The sequence below is a fragment of the Trachurus japonicus genome, chromosome 20, assembly GCF_045865225.1.
Source record: "Trachurus japonicus isolate A0001 chromosome 20, Traja_1.0".
Lineage (NCBI taxonomy): Eukaryota > Metazoa > Chordata > Actinopteri > Carangiformes > Carangidae > Trachurus > Trachurus japonicus.
In genome coordinates this window covers 22,756,875-22,774,956 of record NC_140926.1, presented here as the reverse complement: position 1 = coordinate 22,774,956, position 18,082 = coordinate 22,756,875, and the positions used below count along the sequence as shown (strand labels likewise).

The following is an 18,082-nucleotide window of genomic DNA, read 5'->3' as shown; positions in this document are numbered from 1 at the left end:
ACTTTTCACACTCAGGTGTACTCAATCAATACCCACTGAAAATGCATTAATATTTTAGTATACCCACTACAACTATCTAACTATATAGATACAGGTATGAACAGTGTGCCCACCTAAAAAGCAGTAACGTTATACACCCACCACGACAACAAATTAGACTTACACCACTGTTACAACCACAAACTTACATGTATTTTACTGGGATTTTATGTGATAGACCAACACACAGTAGCACATAATTGTGAAGTGGAAGGAAAATAATACATGGTGTTCAAGATTTTTTTTTTTTTTTTAACAAATAAAGTGTGGCATGCATATGTATTTAGCAGCCCCACTGAGTCAATACTTTGTTGAACCACCTTTTGCTGCAATGACCAGAAAGTCTTGCGGTATGTCTCTACCAGCTTTGCACATCTATAGACTGCAATTTCTTGCCTGTTCTTTACAGAATAGCTCCAGTTCAGTCAGATTGGATGGAGAGCCAAGTCTTATCAAATATTCTCATTTGGATTTAGGTCTTGATTTTGACTGGGCCATTCTAACACATGGATATGCTTTGATGTAAACCAGTCCATTGTAGCTCTGGCTCTATGTTTAGGGGTCGATGTCCTGCTGGAAGGTGAACTTGCATCCCAGTCTCAAGTCTTTTGCTGTCTCTAACAGGTTTTCCTCCAGGATTGTCCTGTATTTAGCTCCATCCATCTACATCAACTCTGAGCAGCTTCCCTCTCCCTGCTGAAGAAAAGCATTCCCACAGCATGATGCTGCCACCGCCATGTTTCATGGTGAGAATGGTGTGTCAGGTTCATGTGCAGTGTTAGGTTTCTGCCACATAGCTTTTTGCATGTAGGCCAATAAGTTCAAATTTAGTCTTTGATTTGTGAAAAATCTTTATCACCATGTGCCATTTTCATCCACTTCACAATTATGCGCTACCATGTCCAAATCCAAATAAATTACATTTAAGTTTGTGGTTGTAAAGTGTCAAATGTGGAAAAGTTCAAGAGGTATGAATACTTTTGTAAGGCATTGTATTCTGATTCTAATCAGAGCACAGGTTACTACATCACAGAGACGGGCTTAACGATAATGTGCATACAAGTAGCATTTGGAAAGCACACAAACAAAAATCATGTATATAGGCCAATATTTGATTTTGATTACTTCAGCAGTTGCTTTAAGTTTAATGACATGTTAAGAATTCATGTTTCTCATCAGTGTGATAATCCAATACAGACATCAAATATGTGAAACATCTCATGATTTCCCCCCCAAAGTGTTTGGTTGGAGATAGATGACAGTGGCTATTGCAGAGATGCATGACCAAGAAATACCTCGTAAAGAATTGCTCCACCAATGGCAGTGTATGACAATTAAAGATGCATCTAAAAAAACAAACCAACTGTGGCGTTTCAAAAAGACCACATGCAATATGGCTGAAAGGAGAACTGCCTTTCAAAGAGTTACAATAGCTCCAATTGATGACATACAGGCAAAAATACAGTATTTGTTTATAATCTCTACAAGGCCTCAAAATGACCAATAAGGAAAATACTTGTTGAATCAGATACATTTACTAAGGTTTGTCAAGTTGTTCTCCTGTACAAATGCAACTAAAGCAGTACCTGCTGAGAATGTTTTCACTTTGTAATCAAAATGCTATGTTCTACAACCAGAACACACAAGTGTATTTACAAATACATCTTCAAAAGGATTTTTCATTCACAACCTTCAGTAAAAAAAAGAAAAGAAAAAAGAAATGGCATCACACCTTTTGTGGACAAACAATAACCTTTAATCATAGAAAGAAAACGTGTTTACATGTCCCGGCATTTTCATGAAAGAAAAAGAGGAACTAAAGCAGGATAACCTAAACGTTTTACTGGACAGGATTACAAAAAGTTTTAACTTGCACCAAAAGGGAGTTTTCACAGATCACAAAGCAAAATCTGACACAAAGTATTCTGAATGAATCCTCCCCAATGGGGCGTTAAACATTAATATCAACAGCAATTTAAAAAAAGAAAATAAAAACATAATTACAAGTTTCGGAGGCCCTTGTCTCTAGCTGCAATGACTGTGGCTGAAATGAGTTTGGGCGACAGGTATGGTGGGTGGGTGCTGGTGAACCATTTCAGACATTCTATGCAGATAGGTCACTGCTGTTAAACCGGTCTTGGTCATAAACCTCTGCGACAACCTTGCGACCCCCAAACCAGCGGTCATTGAGGGCCTGGATAGCTTTGTTCATCTCCGAGGCCATGGAAAACTCTACAAAGATTTTGACAATGATATCTGCGTCTTCCTCTTCTCCTTGCTTTTCCTGGTAAATAATGACTCTGTTGACGGAGCCAAATTTGCCACACTCTTCCGTCACCTCGCCCTCCAGGTCGTCATCAATGTCCTCTGGTCCAACCATATTTCGAAGCACCATCACAGTGGACTTGAGAAAAGAATGGCAAGAATGCAAGTTTGATTATTTGAAAAAAAAAGTAGAAAAGAGTAAATAAAGATTTCCATAATCCAATCATTTTAGCCACAAATTTCCTGAACCTCACCTCTGATTTTCTGAGCAATTTCTGCATCACCATATGTCTGGCACTGCTGCCCGAGATGCTCATGTGCTCTTGGTCACTCAACATCTCCTGCCCTGTACCATCCTGAAGCATCTCTTCTTTCTCCTCTTTCTTCTCTAGTTGGTTGGAGCCGCCCGCTTGATTAGAGAGGACCGGTGGTGATGCCAGCACTGGGTTCACAAGACCAACCTGGGGAAGCACTGGAATGGGAGGACGCACCGGGGTCACACCTGTGGAGAGCAGACAACACATGCAGTAAGTCAGAGACATGAGCTGTACAGACACTTTCTTTTCCCTTTTTTGTCAGATTAATTCTTGAGTTTTGAAAAATTTTCTTCTTTCATTAACATTCCCAATGAATGGAAAACAATATGAATAGGAGTACGAGTCATAAAATAACACATTTCTGCACAATTAATATACTTAGGCTGAACTCTGCAGGCATGCCGCTAAAGAAAAACAAAAACATCTGCATCAAATTTTCCAAGTTGATGTTTGACGAGTTAACTACTAATTTATCAAGAAAAGTGTAATTGTAAATGCTAAGACCATATGGATATTATACACTGCAAGAAAAAAAAAAAAGACCTTTGAAATTACCGTTTCTCAGAAGTGGTGAAACCCATGGGGTAAACTGCGTACAAAGCTGTATGTAACTAGAAATCATAATTACGATAAATTAAACCCCTGTGTTTGACACACCTGTGATGACCCCCGGTGCCTGGGCAGCCATGACAGCCTGAGGTATTCCCATTTGCTGACCGAGAAGTTGGGGCGCAGCTAACGCCCCCAAGACTGATGCGCCAGCTACAGCCTCCTTAAGAGAGGGGGGCCGAAGACATTAGGTAAGGGAAACACACAGAACACAGCACAAGGCAGCACAGTCAACAATCACACAGCATGGCACAGAGTGAGCTCAACATCCAATCAAAGTCACTGACTTATGATAATTAAGTTAAGATTTACTGAGTCACTGACTACTCTTAGCAGGTCATTAATATACAGCTGTGATGCTAAAAAACTTCCAATCAGAAAACATTCTGCACTGAACACAACGTGTCATTGACTGTTCACACTTAGCTGTACAAGTGGCTAGAAATGTGCTAACTAAGAGAGGACTCTTAGCTTACACACCCAATCAGTGAATGGGAGGAGCTCTGATTACTACTGTTACTACACAATATATACTATACAAAAAGAAATGAGGTCTTCCGTATTGAGTTTTAGGTTGTTTGCGTTATGAAAATATTAAACTGGATTTATAAAAATGAAGCCAAGAAAGCCTCCCATTACTGGGCAGTAAAATTGACACTGGGCAAGTACTATTTGTACAAAGATGGCCTTCTCCCAGTCACATCAATATAAGTTTTATGCCCATGTTATCTGTGCTTTTTGGTGTCAATTCTAGCTAGATCTGGGTTATATTTACCTGGAAGGCCATTAAATCCCTTTGGAAGGGATTCATACTTGCCTGGGCCGTTATCTTAGCAGTGGCCGCCGCTGCAGCCACAGCTGCAGCAGGTGGCAGACCACCAGGGGTTGTGGGGGTCAGTAGGGGCATGGGCGGAGTCACTGCTTTTCCCACCCGTAGGTACTGACCCCCCAGGTCGAAGAGGTTCATAGAAGACACGGCGTCCAGGGCTGACTGAGGCTTTTCATACTCTGTAAGGGAAGAGGACAGTTGTTAGTAGCAGCGCAACGGCAACGCAAGAGCACGAGCGAATGAGGGCCCGCCAGCTCACCAATGAAGCCAAAGCCTCTGTGTCGCCCTGTTGTGGGGTCTCTGGCTAACGTGCAAGACTTGATCCTTCCGAAGGCCTCAAACACACTCTTGATGTCATCGTCTGACAGGTCGGGGTGGACCGATGCCACGTAGATCCGGTTAAAGGCGCGCGCCTCCTCTGCCAGCTGGTCAATGATGGGTTGCGCCTGACCGATGTTACTTGGCCGCCCAACCTATAGCACAGATCATACCAGCAGGGCTACTGAGCAAGGGGTTTATAGTGGCCAACCCCCGAGGACGCACTCCCGAGAAGCTATCTGTCCCTGCGACCTGCTCACTTTTGGCGGCCACCAAGTTCAGTCAAAGCCACTCTCTATTTTCAATTCACTAAACTGCTTTTGTTAAGTTTAGTCTACTTGTACTTTGGTGCGTGCCCCTTATTTTGCTCTTCGCCTCATTGTTCTCATCTTGGCCACCAGGTATAAATTAGTTTTTTTGGAAATAGGGAGTGGTTAATAACTTAATTTGTAAATTATTTGTAAATTATTTAATTTGCAAAATAAAGTTTTGAATTTTTTTGAGAGACATGAGGAAAACACTTAACTACTGCCATTACTTAACATACTATGTTGATCATTATTACTGCTATCTTATCTAAAATTGCCATTAACTAATGGGCTCTATGCACAGCTCCACTACTTCCTGAACTTAATGCTGCTCCTTTGTTTCCTGTCTTACATTATTGGACAAAGTGATTCATCCAGATGTGTCTTGAGTAGTCACACCTGGATTAATCAGTTTGTCCAATAATGTCAGACAGGAAACAAAGGAGCAGCATTAAGTTCAGGAAGTAGTGGAGCTGTGCATAGAGCCCATTCAGACAAACAGGGCCACGCAGAGATGCTTGTCAGGAATCTGATTGCCTTTAAATTCTTCAGGTTGTGTAAAAATTTTAAATTTTTGGTCAAATTATAGTCTCAGCTCTTGTTTTGTACTAATTTACACTTCAAAAAATTCATTCTACAAATACCTGCAACACTATTTAAAAAGAAGCATGGCTTCATCTCAAAATGGCAGGTTTATGTTCAGTGTGACTAGCTGAATTGGTGGCAACACCAAAAGGGGAATACAATACTCCTGTGCTACGGCTACGCGGTCTGCTGACTTCCTTTCTTTGGGAAAAGAATTGGACTGCCTAAGTAAGACGAGTACCCAAGTTGGACTGGGATCTGTACTACAGATGGGGCGGCCAAGCAACACCAACCAGGCGCAGCCCATCATCAGCACACCATGGACATAGAGTGACGCCGCGCGCCGCTGGGCATCCTACTGCAACTGGTCACTAGAACAGCTTTGATGACATCATGGAAGCATAACACACAACACAAGCAGACAATACACTAAGCATACACTCAGACATACACACGCACCTGGAAATCAACAGACACAGACAAGCAAGAGGAGGGAGAAATTAGTCGCATTTAAATAGTTGAAATATCACAAAAGCACTTAATTATAAAATTGACTCAGCATCCAACTTCCTGTTTAATCAAACTATACTCAAAGACACAGTTATAGAAAAGAAGATATTCATTTGTTTCCATTTGTCTTTGTGGTCATACGACCTCAAGACATACTTATCCTCAGACGACTAACCTTAATGTTTCGCCCCCCCAACATGACTGAGTTCATCTGCTCCAGAGCCAGCTGAGCAGCTTCTGGCACGTCATACTCCACAAAGGCAAACCCCTGTACAGTCAAACAAAAACACAACCTCTGCAAACACTGAAGCACTTTATTTGTGATCATCTGCATTAAATCGAAGATACACAGCAGGCTTTGTATCGGGGTTGACCTTTGTTCAACCACACTGACCTTGTGTTTCATTGTTACTGAATCCCAAGACATGTCAATGCTCTTGATTGGGCCAAAGGGGGCAAAGGCCTGTCTGATGGTGTCCTCACCAAGCTCATAGTATATGGAGCCCACATACACCCGACACATGATGGCGAGAGCACGTTGCCGCTGAGCTGCCACCTACCAATCAGGAGAAACAACACACGATAAGCATTAGAGAGTAAAAGAAAGGAAGAAAAAGACATACACACACAACCACTAATAATGTGTATTTTCTACTGTGCTTGCTTTCCCCAAAAATAGTTAGAGGCCAATTCCAAGTTAGGGGGTCTGGACAGGTAAATAGGGTAACAATGGGATACTGTAATAAATAGAAAGAACTTGGTGAAAAACTAACATGTATTACAGTTAGAGAATATTGATGTCGCCTCTTGTAATTATAATATGGCCTCTATTCTGTTTCTATGGAACAGACATATGGAGGAAAACACACTGAAGTGATTGACATGCACAGCCCTCACAAACATGTGGCTTCAGTAACTGACCTGTAGTCCAGGGATGCAAGTAAGGTAACAAAAGTAATCGTGGAGTTCAAACGAAATCCATACAAAGTCTTGATGAAAGCATTTCAAACTTTCTTCTCAAGTCTAAAGGGAGGGATGGTTTAACCCCCAGAAGATGCTGTGTTTATTGGTGCCTTTAAGTCAGTCTGCTTCTGTTCATTTCTTTCTATTACCAACAAAATATATCATGTGCCTAATTCATGACATAATGGAAAAATGACTTGTTAATTGACTGAAAAAAAACTTGACTTTGAGATGGCCAAAAGATCCCTGTTCCAGCAGTTCTCTCATTTTGGTCCATTGAAGGGATTGCTATCCCTCTTTAGTCCCATGCCAAGAACTTTCTGTTCTTAAATCAAGCAAATGCATATTTTTCAAAGAGACGTGACTTCTCACATGTATAAACCCTTTAGAAAGTCCTTAAAAATCCCTTTAATAGCCAAATAGCTTTGGCTATCTTCTTGTAAAGAATACCAATGCAAACTTCTCCATTTTGCGGCTGGGTTATTCTTCCCACACTGAATTACGGACATGTTCGATGTTACACTAGCTGTAGAAAGCCATGTTCTTACAAAATATGCATTCTTTGGTTAGATAAAAAGGCAGGGATTGTTGCCAACGCAACCAGTAAAAGAAGGGTAACAGTCCTTTTCCATTGGGAATGCGCACAGAAAAAAAGTTTAATAATCTATTGACCGATTGTAAAGGTGAGAGAGGATCTCCAAAGCCCATTGTCACTGCTGCCATCTGAAAGACAGTAAAGATGAAAAAAGTGCTGAAAAGTAGGTTAGATATCCCTTAGCTTTGCTTTTTCAAAAAGGTCATTGCTTTGCTAGATAGACAAAAGCGGTTAGGCTAACACTGTATTCAGACCCTCCCTCTAAACAACATACAGTTTGTGGAGTTGCCTCCCCTATCTGGACACAAATAACCACACAGCAATAAACATAAACAAGTCCCCTTTTAAAAGTGCAAAGATTTAACATGATAACCAATCCTTAAAGACGATCTTCTCCATCTGTAAAAGAGCAGAATCAAAAGCAACAGCACACGGTCTACACATGTGCTGTTTTTTTTTTTTTTTTTCCAGAGAATGACGGAGTAGGGAGTTAGACTTCCAAAGGAGCTAAACCAAAACAGACTTCTGAAACAACAGATGTCTGAATTACCCACGTATAACAAGGCTAAGACAGTCTGTCTAGATCAAGGCTCACATCATGTGACAGGTGTATTACAAACTTTTTGTTCGGTGGAGTAGCAACAAATTTTAACACATCTCACCTGCAGGTTTGTGAGTTGTTGTTGCTGATGGGCAATGGTCTGCTTCACCAACACACTCTTAATGCTTTGTTCCATGGCATACTTCTTTGCCTGGAGATGGGGGACAAATTTAATTTAAATTGCTCACATGCACATCAGGTTGTTGTGTCATGACACTGTAACAAACTACTTTCAGACAAGTACTGAATCTGTGCATCCACAAAGGAAACCAATTCCCTCCGACAAATTAGAGATTGCAGGACAACATGTTTATTTACTGTCTAAACTCAACATTTTTTAAAGAACAGTTTACTCATGCTTGAACCAACCTCTTGGGACTTTTATAGGCTCTGTAAAATTTTTTTTTTACAAACTTGAAAATACTGCCGACAAGTTTATATATATTTGTATTGATCTCTCTATTGTCTTCCTCTGCCTGAAGTCATACATGTAAAGTAGAAAGGTAAAAATGGCCAAGAATATGGTTTCTCATAAACATGATAGAAATCAGTTTACAACTGAAATCAGGACTTAAACGCATGCGAATAGTACACCTATTTACATGTATCTTGTGAATTTCTCTAAGTAATCACATTACTACATTACCCCTAGGGGGATATTCAAGTGTGCTTTGTGTGATGGGGGTTTCTTACCCTCTGAAGTGCCTCCTGCTGCTCTGGAGTGAGAGGCGGCAGGCCAAGCTTGGAGCCTGTGCCTTGTCCATTCTCCATCGTCAGAGCTTCTCCTCCCTGTAAATCAGAAAAAAGCAATTTACACAAAAACTGAGAAACACAGTCTGGAGCACTAACACCTGCCCGTGTGTGCAGTACACCCACAACTATACATGACTATATATTCCCAGTAATTTCCTCCATTGCAATAATGAGACACAACACCTCACACAGCACAGTTATGGTATAAATATGTTTTCATACAGGACATACACCCGGATTTAAACCAGGTGGGACCGGACGAACTCCTTACCTACGTAACCCGCTAATGGCTGGGTCCACCAGACTGAGGCAGGAAAGCCCCCAAGGGGAAGAGGACTGATGGGGAAGCTTTAACAATTCAACAAATTCTATGGGAAATAAAAAATGCCTTCAGACTAACAAAAAGAGAAACAGGCAGCTGTTGGTTTAAAGTTGCAATGTAATCGACACAAAGCCTGCCCATCTTCTCCGAGGTTCTGGTCGATTAACGTTAGCTCGATGCACATGAATGCTAACGATGGCTCTCATTGTAACACACACTAACGTTAGCTGGGTAAAATAGCAATAACGGGTTATGTTTAAACCTTAGCCGAAACAATATTCAACTTACGTAAATATGGACATTAACAACGCGCAGTCTTTACTACACACGAATAACCTGAGCTGCATAATTATTACACACATTTATATGCGGCTACCGAGGCCTGGTTACTGTTTAGCTTACGATGGCGCTACGTTTGTTGCTAACAAGGAGCTAGCTCGTATTAGCTAGTGTCAGGCATTCATTGCTATGGCGCGCAATGCAACATTTAACTTCCCCAGTGATATATATCGGCAATTTACGGCACATTTTTGTACAGTTGGATTCTACCAGACTTCGCGCATTACTTACGCAGCGACCACTGTGGCTGAAAACGGTCAAATTGTCTCTTTATCAAGGAATTTATTTACCGCAGTCTCCGTAACCGCCATGAAGCACACCTTCTTGGAGAGGCCCGAGTCTCGCACCACAACGCTCGCGATATCTTCACGTTTTCAATGGAAGATATCGCGATAGGTGGAACCCTCGCGATGATGCAGAGGAACAGGAAATGTCGATGACCCCTTCCAGATAATACATCCATGCTTCCAGAGCGATGGATTTATCTCATGGATCTATTATACATCCATGATCTATCTTCACAAATGTGTTCACAACATGAACGCAAAAGCAGTGTTTCCACCAATGCAAGAAATGTTAGGGACAACACGAAGAACAAAGCTTTTTATTTGATAAAGATGGTAAAAGATAAAATTCCATTGTTCATTGCACATTAATGAAATTCTGATATTGCACCTTCTGCCATAATTTCACAACCTATCCAATGTTATGATCTCAGCAAATATTATTTGAGGGCCACTTCTCCATGCAAGTAGCCATACTGAGTTTGAATGGTGTTACATTTGACTGATGATAAACAATTATGACCTTGAAAGTGTACCAAAAATTACAGTGGTCACATTAGGGCATTTAGGGCAAGTTGCAAATCTTGTTGTTTGTCTTTCTCAAAAATAACAGAGAAAGATCTCTCAACACAGGTTCGAGCTAGTAGGCCTACTCTACTTGTGAAAGGAGGGTGTCAAATTCATTTTAGTTCAGGGGCTTGGGCCGGGCCCGGACCAGTAAAATGATAGCCAACAAATTGTGAGAACTCAATTTTTTTTCTCTCTTTGCTTTAGTGCAAAGAAGTAGGCTACAGGTACAATGTTAGGATATTTACAGTTCATGAACTATCCTTTCACAAAACATTATGAACAACCTGAAATTTCTCAATATATGCAATTTCAACAATATTATACCTCTTCTGTCTTCTATGTTATTTTCACACTTGGCAAATTCATCCCCCCTGCATGGGGAGCCGGTTTTGGCCTGCGTGCTGGTGCCGTATATTTGACACTCCTGCTATCGACTATGTTGCACAAGATAAAATATTATTCATGGTTCGGTAATACAAGTTGATATCAAGCAACTGATTCAAACATGCACATTAGAGCAATTCAAAAACTTTGCACCTGATAATAATTTCTTTTATTTTGCAGGTTGATATTCTTTTCTGATGTCTTTGCCTATACTTTAAAAACAAACTGAAGATTTATCGCTCGTTTCCTGAATATGTTTAATTTGGCAACAAGTCATTTGTGATTATATAATTACAGTATAACACCACCTGAAGAATGGAAGTTAGGAAAAACATAGATTAGACAAAAACAATTTTAATTTTTCAATCATCTATTTGCTGTTATCAGTTCCGTTACCAAAGAGCTGGGGTTTGCCTCAGAGAAGTGAACAACACTAAATCTTGATCTTATAAATACATAACTTGTAATAATTTCAGACATAACCAACATTTTACATATAGTTTATTGTCATGTATTTAATTGCAGTAGCTACAATATTTAACAAAGGTTTAAGTGGAACACATCCAAAGGCAAGTTTCATTCAACAGAGTCACGGGAAAAAAAAGTAATCTGACATAAAGTAAGACTGATATGGATGTTTCTTTTTTTCATGTTTGCACAGTCTAAACATTCGTTTTCTTGGTCAGGTTCCCTCTGGAACTGAGCTGTGACTGACAAAGGCAAAATGCAAAGTTCTGTATGGTTGCAGGATATTAAGACATGCAGCTTAGTAGATCAAATGAGAGCAACAGTGGCACTGCTTTGCTTTGAAATTCTGTCCAAAGTAAATCCTTTTAATAGTCACAAACAAATATGTACACCACAGCCTATAGTAGGTGAATGTCTGGGAGAATGCAGGGCTCCTGTTTTCAGAGACACACTGATAAAAAGGCTTGACACAGAGTATAGTAAGTAAGTACTGTAAGCAATGACTGTACAGCAGCGTAACTGTTATGAAACCGCGATTTTACAGACCCAGGAAACAAATGAAGCAGAGCTAAGTGAGTCTGACAAACAAGAGTATACTGCTAAAGGCTGATCAGACGATTCACTATGGGTTTTTCTTTTTGACTGTCCAGATTTGTTAAGGAAAAATCCACCCAAATGGCAGCCTTTCACGCTGCCAAGACTGGGTTTTGAAGAGAAATCCAGAAGAGCTGAAGGGATGAATTCTATTTTTGTGTTTGTGTGGGCTGCAGTGTAGTCAATTCCAAGGATCACGCTGATATTGTCTGAAATAAAAGTGCAGTTGATGTGTTTCTGGTAAATTAATGTGTTCAAAGCAAATAAATGTTCCATTTATCCAATCAGAGATTATGTTTCAGCATGTGCAGCCCATGGGAATCTCCATGGAGGCTGCTAAATGCTTCTGCATAATAGCTCTACCTATTAATTACAGACATGGCAAAATGATTAAACCATACATTTTCAGGTAATTTCGGTAGTTTTCGCCTCTCAGACACCTCTAAATTCATTTACAAAACAAATTCATAAAATGTCCTCAGATAGTTTGGGAAATTCAGCAAAAAAAAAAAAAAAGAATAGCAGTAACATTTATTAACAATATGGCAATCTTTATTGATAAGTCTGATGATCACATCACCAACTGCCTTACTCCAATTTACATGGGACTTGGCTTTTAAATCACAGGCTTAAATCCAATTTGTTTTTACATAAGATGTAGCTCTGCCCAAGCCAATATGGACTGCAGCAGAGAGCAATATCATCTGATCTATATGTCCGATACAGAGTGGCTGCAGCTCTTAATGGAGCTTCCATTAGCGGGTGTCAAATTCATCGTTGCATTCACACAGGCTGACTTTGTACTCTCGTGATGAGAGCTAGAACCTAGATTAAATCAATACGTCTGGTTTTAAAAGGGTAAAAGTCGGTCAGAGTGCGTTGAATTGCATATTGGGTAAAAGTTAGGTTTAATTCCACTGGTTCACTAGGAAAATTTTTGTCCAAAGTACATTGCCATGTTAGGCACTTTGCAAGTCTTTGGCTTTCAGAACACTTTCACAGGGAAACACCCTTAAGAGCACTACAGGATAAAAGAGAGGCATCAGCTCATTGCTCGGTACTACATTTACACTGTAGGCGTGGCGTGTTTAGCTCTGGGAGAAAAAACCTTAGACCCAAGAGTGAAGTGAGGTGCGTTAACTCTGCAGGTCATAAAAATAAAAACAAAGACAAAAAAAATCATCAGGCTTGTGCAACACCTCTATTGTTCACAGTTAAACAGAAATAAATAAGTCAGCTGAAGAATATTAACAGTGCATGATGGATGAAATATTGAATTCCTGACATGGTTATGAAGCGAAGGTTTCTTGCTCGGGAGTGAGAGAGGCTTTGTTGATTTGTTAAGTGGACACTGGAGTGCAAACGAGGCTTATGAGCAATTAAATGTCCCTCTGAAAAGACAGCTGCTGCAGGTGGAAATAAAACATATCCGTTCTGATTAGTGGCGTTATGGAAAACCTAAGTTTGTCAGGGTATCTTAAGGCGTTGTAGCCCTTTTAGGCAGGGAGTTTGTCAATCTTCCGCTGCTCTGTGGGAGTGCTTAAACACAGCCGCGATGCCTCCGGTCCTTCTAACCAGAGGCGCCTTGGGTCCCTCTCTCAGCGCTCGCGTCTCCTCCTTCTGTCTGGGATGATTTACTGACTGTCAAGGGCCAGCGTCCTTCTGTATTTGTCTCTGTTTTATCCCCAGCTAGGTGGGTTCCCCCTCCACTCCCCCTCTGTTCCCAGCTGTGTGATCCTTCCCCGCTGCCCTCTCTCCCTTTTCTCCATCCTTTGTGGTCAACGCCCCGGGCCCGTCTGTCTGGGCCTGCTGCTGTCGTGACCTCCTCTCCTCACTGCGTGCTCCCAGAGGCCAGCGCTCGTACCCGGTGTCGGCTGATGGCGTCCTCCAGGAACCCTGCCACCTTCTCACTGTCCTCCTACGCATAGCAAACAAAAGAGTGTTAAGGCAAGGGAAAAAAAATCAGGACTAGATATAAAATGCCAGTGCTGCTTCACGTGGACCTGATTTGTTTGTATGCAAAAATCGCAGTGAGGACATCCATTCTGTCCTACAAAGGCAACGTGCAGTATCTGTAAAAATGCCAAACTGAGAAAAACAGCTTTTTGTGGTTTTCATTGTCAGGTTTAAGCATCAAATTATGAATAACTACCAAGTCTATAATTGATTAGATAAAGGTGGACTGAATTAAATGTATTTTGTAGTTTTTTTTGACCGTTTTATGGCAGATACTGCACTTTTGCCTTGGTTTTAATCCAATGGAATCATAAAGTAAATCATAGAATGTAGGGAGTACAGTTACTCTTTGCAGATACTGCACTTTGCCTTGGTTTCACAGTGCTTTTTTGGATGGACAGCAAAATAAAAAGCCCAATAACTCTGGAAATTTTAGCAGTACCAATATCAAATTCTACCAGATTGAAGAGAATCTGCCACACTTTTGATTGGTCAAAAACATATTTTTTTTTGAAAAAATGCAGATACTACACTTTGCCTTTGTAGGGCAGCATTGTTGTTGATGAAGGACTTAAACAAAGAAGCTTTTATATTTACCTCAGTTATGAAGGCGTAGTGAACAAGTTCACTGGCAAGGTCTTTGGAGGTGTCAGCTGAAAGTTTCACATAAGAATCATTTCAGAACAATAACAACATGAAGTCACAGATAAGGCAAAAGATGGATTTTTAAATGGATATAGATTTTTAAAGGATAAGGTTGGAGATACTCCAGATCTTCTTCTTATATCCCATTGAGCATTATCTGTTCAGCTGAAGCCTGATCTATCTGACTCCTCTGTGCCCGACAGCTCCACTGTTGTCTAAAGACTGAGCCACATGATCCATTAGCTAACATGTTCTGTCATTTACATAGACATGGCCACTGTGGTCTGATTAGAATCAACTGGACTTGTGTCACACTTTTCTAGTCCTACTGATCACTCAAAGCACTTGACAATGGGAGTCTTATTCACCTTTGCCTACACATATAGCTCTTTTCTACCACAGATAAACAGAACATGACCACACCTATGATACATGAGGAGCTCCAGACTGAAGGGGCTGGGAATTGAACCACTGAGCTGCTCTACCTGTTAATCCACAGTCTCCCTGGACTGTGGCACACAGTGATTTACTAGACTGCTGTTGAAAATATTCCTTATCAAATGCTCAGTGCATGGCTGTTTGAACAATGTGTCGTAAAAACTATAATTCTCAACAATTATGTTGAATACTGAGAGTTTAAATGATTCAATTCTATATTTATGGCCCATTTTACAGCTTTGGTAGGAACCAGTGATCTCGGGGTTAAGAGTGACAGAAAGGCTGTGGTACAATGGTAACAAACATGTAGAATAACACAGCTTTATCCCCAACAGACTTACTTGGAAGGATGTCACAGCTAAGCTGCCTGTGAAGTTTGTCATCCATCTTCAGGAACAAAGAGAGCTGAGGAAACAGCACAAGGTCAAAATTAGGACTTAATATGTCGAAAATAATTGACTGAACTTTCTAAATAAATGTTGCACCCTGCTGGTACAGAACTGTTGGAAGAAAATAAAATCAATATGCCCTCATTAAAAAGCCCAGTGAGAGTGTTTACACTAAAATGGGCATAGTAGCTGTAACACAATGTGACTCACATGAGTTTTGGTCCCTTCGTCATTTGATTCCAGATTACAGTGCATCTGAATGACCTACAACAGCAGCAGGGGAAAAACACAAAGCAAAATGAGGACATAGCTAAATTGTCAATATGTTTTAGGTAATAATAGACAGTATATTAATATGAATAATAATAAACAGTCGGGCATGAAAACACATGCAGGTCCTGTAACATTTTGTATGCCCAACATGCCGAACAACAAAACAAGTTCTTATGTAGAAAAAGTGTAAATGTATTTACACTAAACTTGTAACAACCAATGAGAACACATTCCTACTCTGCATTTTACCTCCTCAGCATCACATGAGTGCTGAGTTCTTGTGTCAGTGGTTTATCACAGAGTAAAACTGGACTATAAAAGGACATCTCACACTGTTGTGGTGAGGTCTAAAGGTCTAACCTTTCTGGTTTCTGTTTCCTGCGGTTCAGGAGTCGGCGTCTTGACCGTCTCAACCTGCTCCTGAGACAAGGACAGGGCACGAGGGACGGGATGAGGCCGAGTCGAAGCGAAGTTCATTAACGGGTAAATCCCATTCCTGACGGGAGGAGAGGACAAGTGTTAAACCTGGTGCTGCCGGCTCAGCGTGGAGTCATTACACAGAGAAAGCCACATACTGTAGTTTCACTTACTTGACATCCTCCAGAAACTTGTCAAGTTCCAAAGGCGACACATGGGAATATCTAAAAAAACAACAAAAAAACAGAGTTATGCACAGTGAGGGTTTTGTTTTGTAAAGGGAAATTCACTTCAAAGATAAATGGTGAAGGGAATTCATTTTTACTTGAGCTGAACTCCCTGTCTGTCCTCATGTTTAATCTCGGCCATGACAGCGCTGGGGTCAAAGGACTTTGTTTTCTCTTCCACGCAGTTCTCTGGAAGCAAGTCTGTAAATGCAACACAAAGTTGGGCATGATTGAACTGATCTGATACACATAGCCAAAGATAGGCTACTCTACCAAGATACCCCATGAGAGGCTGCTCCAATGATAGAAATGGTAAACACTTCCTGTAAATGGGTGTGGCCAACCGCCCCCCCCCATCTCGTCTGTGAACGTGTAGATTTATAAAATTTGTAGGTAGATGAAAGTGAGATATTTATATTTTCTTATGATAATATTAAATATGTACACTACTAACAGTCATATTTAGCAGTGGCCGTGGCCGTTTGTTTGACGTTGCCTAGGAGATCTGTGCCAAATCTCGCGAGAGTGTGTTATTGAGACTGAGACAGGTCGTGGACAAAGTTCTGAAAATTGCCATTTTTTTTTGTCAAAATGTTCAGAAGAGATGTGGCTTGTGAAAAATGAGTTCAAAATTTACTTCAGTGACTGTGGGGCGAAAGGATCGACTATAATCTGTGTTCACGTTCAATTTTCCCATTGGAGTCAATACACTCAAGCCTGCCGCTAGTCTCCTAAAAAGGCTTGGCCGTGCAGAAGCCCACGTGACTTGTATACAGGAAGCTGACTCGTCATGGAGGGTCTTGGTTTATAAACCGTCTTTGACATAGCTACACAACAACTGCACAGTGCCTATAAGAGAAAATATGTCCAGAACTAAGAAAATAGGTCCCATTTAGGAAGGTATGGCTATTTTCAGCTACAATCTAAGTGAAAATATTGGCCCTAAGACTCCAGAATGAATAATTTATATGTTGATGTGTTATCAGTAAAGGAGTACAATCTGCCTGCTGTATGTTTGAATACTGGAAGCGATTCTCATGCCGTAAGCTCGGCATCTGGAGGTGAGAAACTCACACTGGTTGTTGATGAGGCAGTGGGCGGCGAGCAGTTTGAGGGAGTGGACCTCGAACAAGACTCGGTGGAACAGAAGGTCGTGAGCCGTGGGACGGAGTTTGGCTTCATGACGCAAACAGGACTGCGTGAACTCCTGAAGGAAAAAAGAAGGAGACGCTCAGTCCAACATGTAACTACACGACTGCATCGAGTGACCCAGTTTAGCGAGCATCACTCTGCAGGCACTCGTTTCCTGAAACCTCACACGTTCCCCTGTATGAGATTGGAAATAAAATGAGAAACAAGCCGGCATGTGTGTAGGCAGGTGTTAATGAAGTGGAGCGGGACAGTTTGTCTTTATCTCCGCGTTTCCTTGGTTGCGCTGCTGTATATTTGGGACATGAAGTATTTTTGACACTCACTCTCATGAGAGGGTCTTCTAGAGATTGACCTGCATTGACGATGGCCTCTTTGGACACCGCTGTGTCTCCGTTGGCCTGGATCTCCAGTACCGCCATCTAGGGGTACAAATAATCTATTAACACACATAAACACAGAGAAAGAGGGAGGGAGATGGGGAATCGTACAGCAACAGCATCCATCTGCTTCTCTCACCTCTAGAGCACAGATGCCGAAGGAGAAAATGTCTATGGCGTAGTCATCTTCTCCAGCTACTGGAAACACAAGAGAAGCAAAGAAAAGATGAATTTCTTCAAATCAAAAACATCCAGGAAAAGTAACACCAATCTGTGATCTGAATATCATATAGTAGCACCCCTCTATCCTTAAAGGGATACTTCACCTAAAATCAATAATTCACCAATTTGGTCTCTGTTGTAGTAGTAGCTCCCAGTGGCTCTGTTGATGTTATGCGCGGGATTTGCTGCGAGATGTTTGTTCGTCTATTGGATGTATGATGTAAACACGGAAGAACATCTAGCAGCAAATCACATGCAGCCACTGGGAGCTACTGCTACAACAAGGCTGAAAACAGAGATCAAATTATTTTTTTCCGAACAACTTTTTCATGT

At 41.0% G+C, this 18,082-nt stretch overlaps 2 protein-coding genes across 18 annotated transcripts in view; both read right to left on the bottom strand.

Moving 5' to 3' along the window:
• Positions 1 to 1,772: 1,772 nt before the first annotated feature.
• On the bottom strand, positions 1,773 to 9,689 carry LOC146966905 (poly(U)-binding-splicing factor PUF60). Of its 16 annotated transcripts, none has more exons than XM_085764060.1 (12): positions 9,585 to 9,689; positions 8,964 to 9,060; positions 8,633 to 8,728; positions 8,001 to 8,090; positions 7,416 to 7,466; positions 6,175 to 6,336; positions 5,956 to 6,048; positions 4,319 to 4,532; positions 4,006 to 4,238; positions 3,279 to 3,393; positions 2,559 to 2,806; positions 1,773 to 2,443 (listed from the first exon to the last, which is right to left on the bottom strand). In XM_085764060.1, the coding sequence occupies exons 3-12, from the start codon at positions 8,708 to 8,710 to the stop codon at positions 2,144 to 2,146; spliced, it is 1,584 nt and encodes a 527-aa protein (XP_085620186.1). In that variant the 5' UTR covers positions 8,711 to 8,728; positions 8,964 to 9,060; positions 9,585 to 9,689; the 3' UTR covers positions 1,773 to 2,143. The 16 variants fall into 16 exon arrangements, with proteins under 16 accessions (XP_085620186.1, XP_085620191.1, XP_085620185.1 ...); XM_085764065.1 differs by having other exon boundaries at positions 4,048 to 4,238; XM_085764059.1 differs by having other exon boundaries at positions 9,644 to 9,689.
• Positions 9,690 to 11,075: 1,386 nt separating this feature from the next.
• nrbp2b (nuclear receptor binding protein 2b) overlaps positions 11,076 to 18,082 on the bottom strand; it is a 45,545-nt gene continuing 38,538 nt past the window's right edge. For both annotated transcript variants that reach the window (XM_085762731.1, XM_085762730.1), the window contains 10 exons: positions 17,667 to 17,722; positions 17,474 to 17,569; positions 17,073 to 17,205; positions 16,097 to 16,199; positions 15,945 to 15,995; positions 15,715 to 15,850; positions 15,292 to 15,345; positions 15,034 to 15,097; positions 14,207 to 14,262; positions 11,076 to 13,571 (listed from right to left, as the gene is read on the bottom strand). In XM_085762731.1, the coding sequence (XP_085618857.1) occupies positions 13,485 to 13,571; positions 14,207 to 14,262; positions 15,034 to 15,097; positions 15,292 to 15,345; positions 15,715 to 15,850; positions 15,945 to 15,995; positions 16,097 to 16,199; positions 17,073 to 17,205; positions 17,474 to 17,569; positions 17,667 to 17,722 (836 nt within the window). In that variant the 3' untranslated portion in view covers positions 11,076 to 13,484. The remainder of the gene's footprint in view (positions 13,572 to 14,206; positions 14,263 to 15,033; positions 15,098 to 15,291; positions 15,346 to 15,714; positions 15,851 to 15,944; positions 15,996 to 16,096; positions 16,200 to 17,072; positions 17,206 to 17,473; positions 17,570 to 17,666; positions 17,723 to 18,082) is intronic.

What these genes read in the sequence shown, in the direction of transcription:
- LOC146966905 (XM_085764058.1), bottom strand. Translation starts at nt 9,664, where the DNA reads ATGGCGGTTACGGAGACTGCG. An exon ending in CTCTCTCACCTTTACAATCG is followed by an intron (nt 6,337 to 7,415) that starts GTCAATAGATTA and finishes CCTGATTGGTAG; the next exon opens with GTGGCAGCTCAGCGGCAACG. An exon ending in CAGAGGCTTTGGCTTCATTG is followed by an intron (nt 4,239 to 4,318) that starts GTGAGCTGGCGG and finishes CTTCCCTTACAG; the next exon opens with AGTATGAAAAGCCTCAGTCA.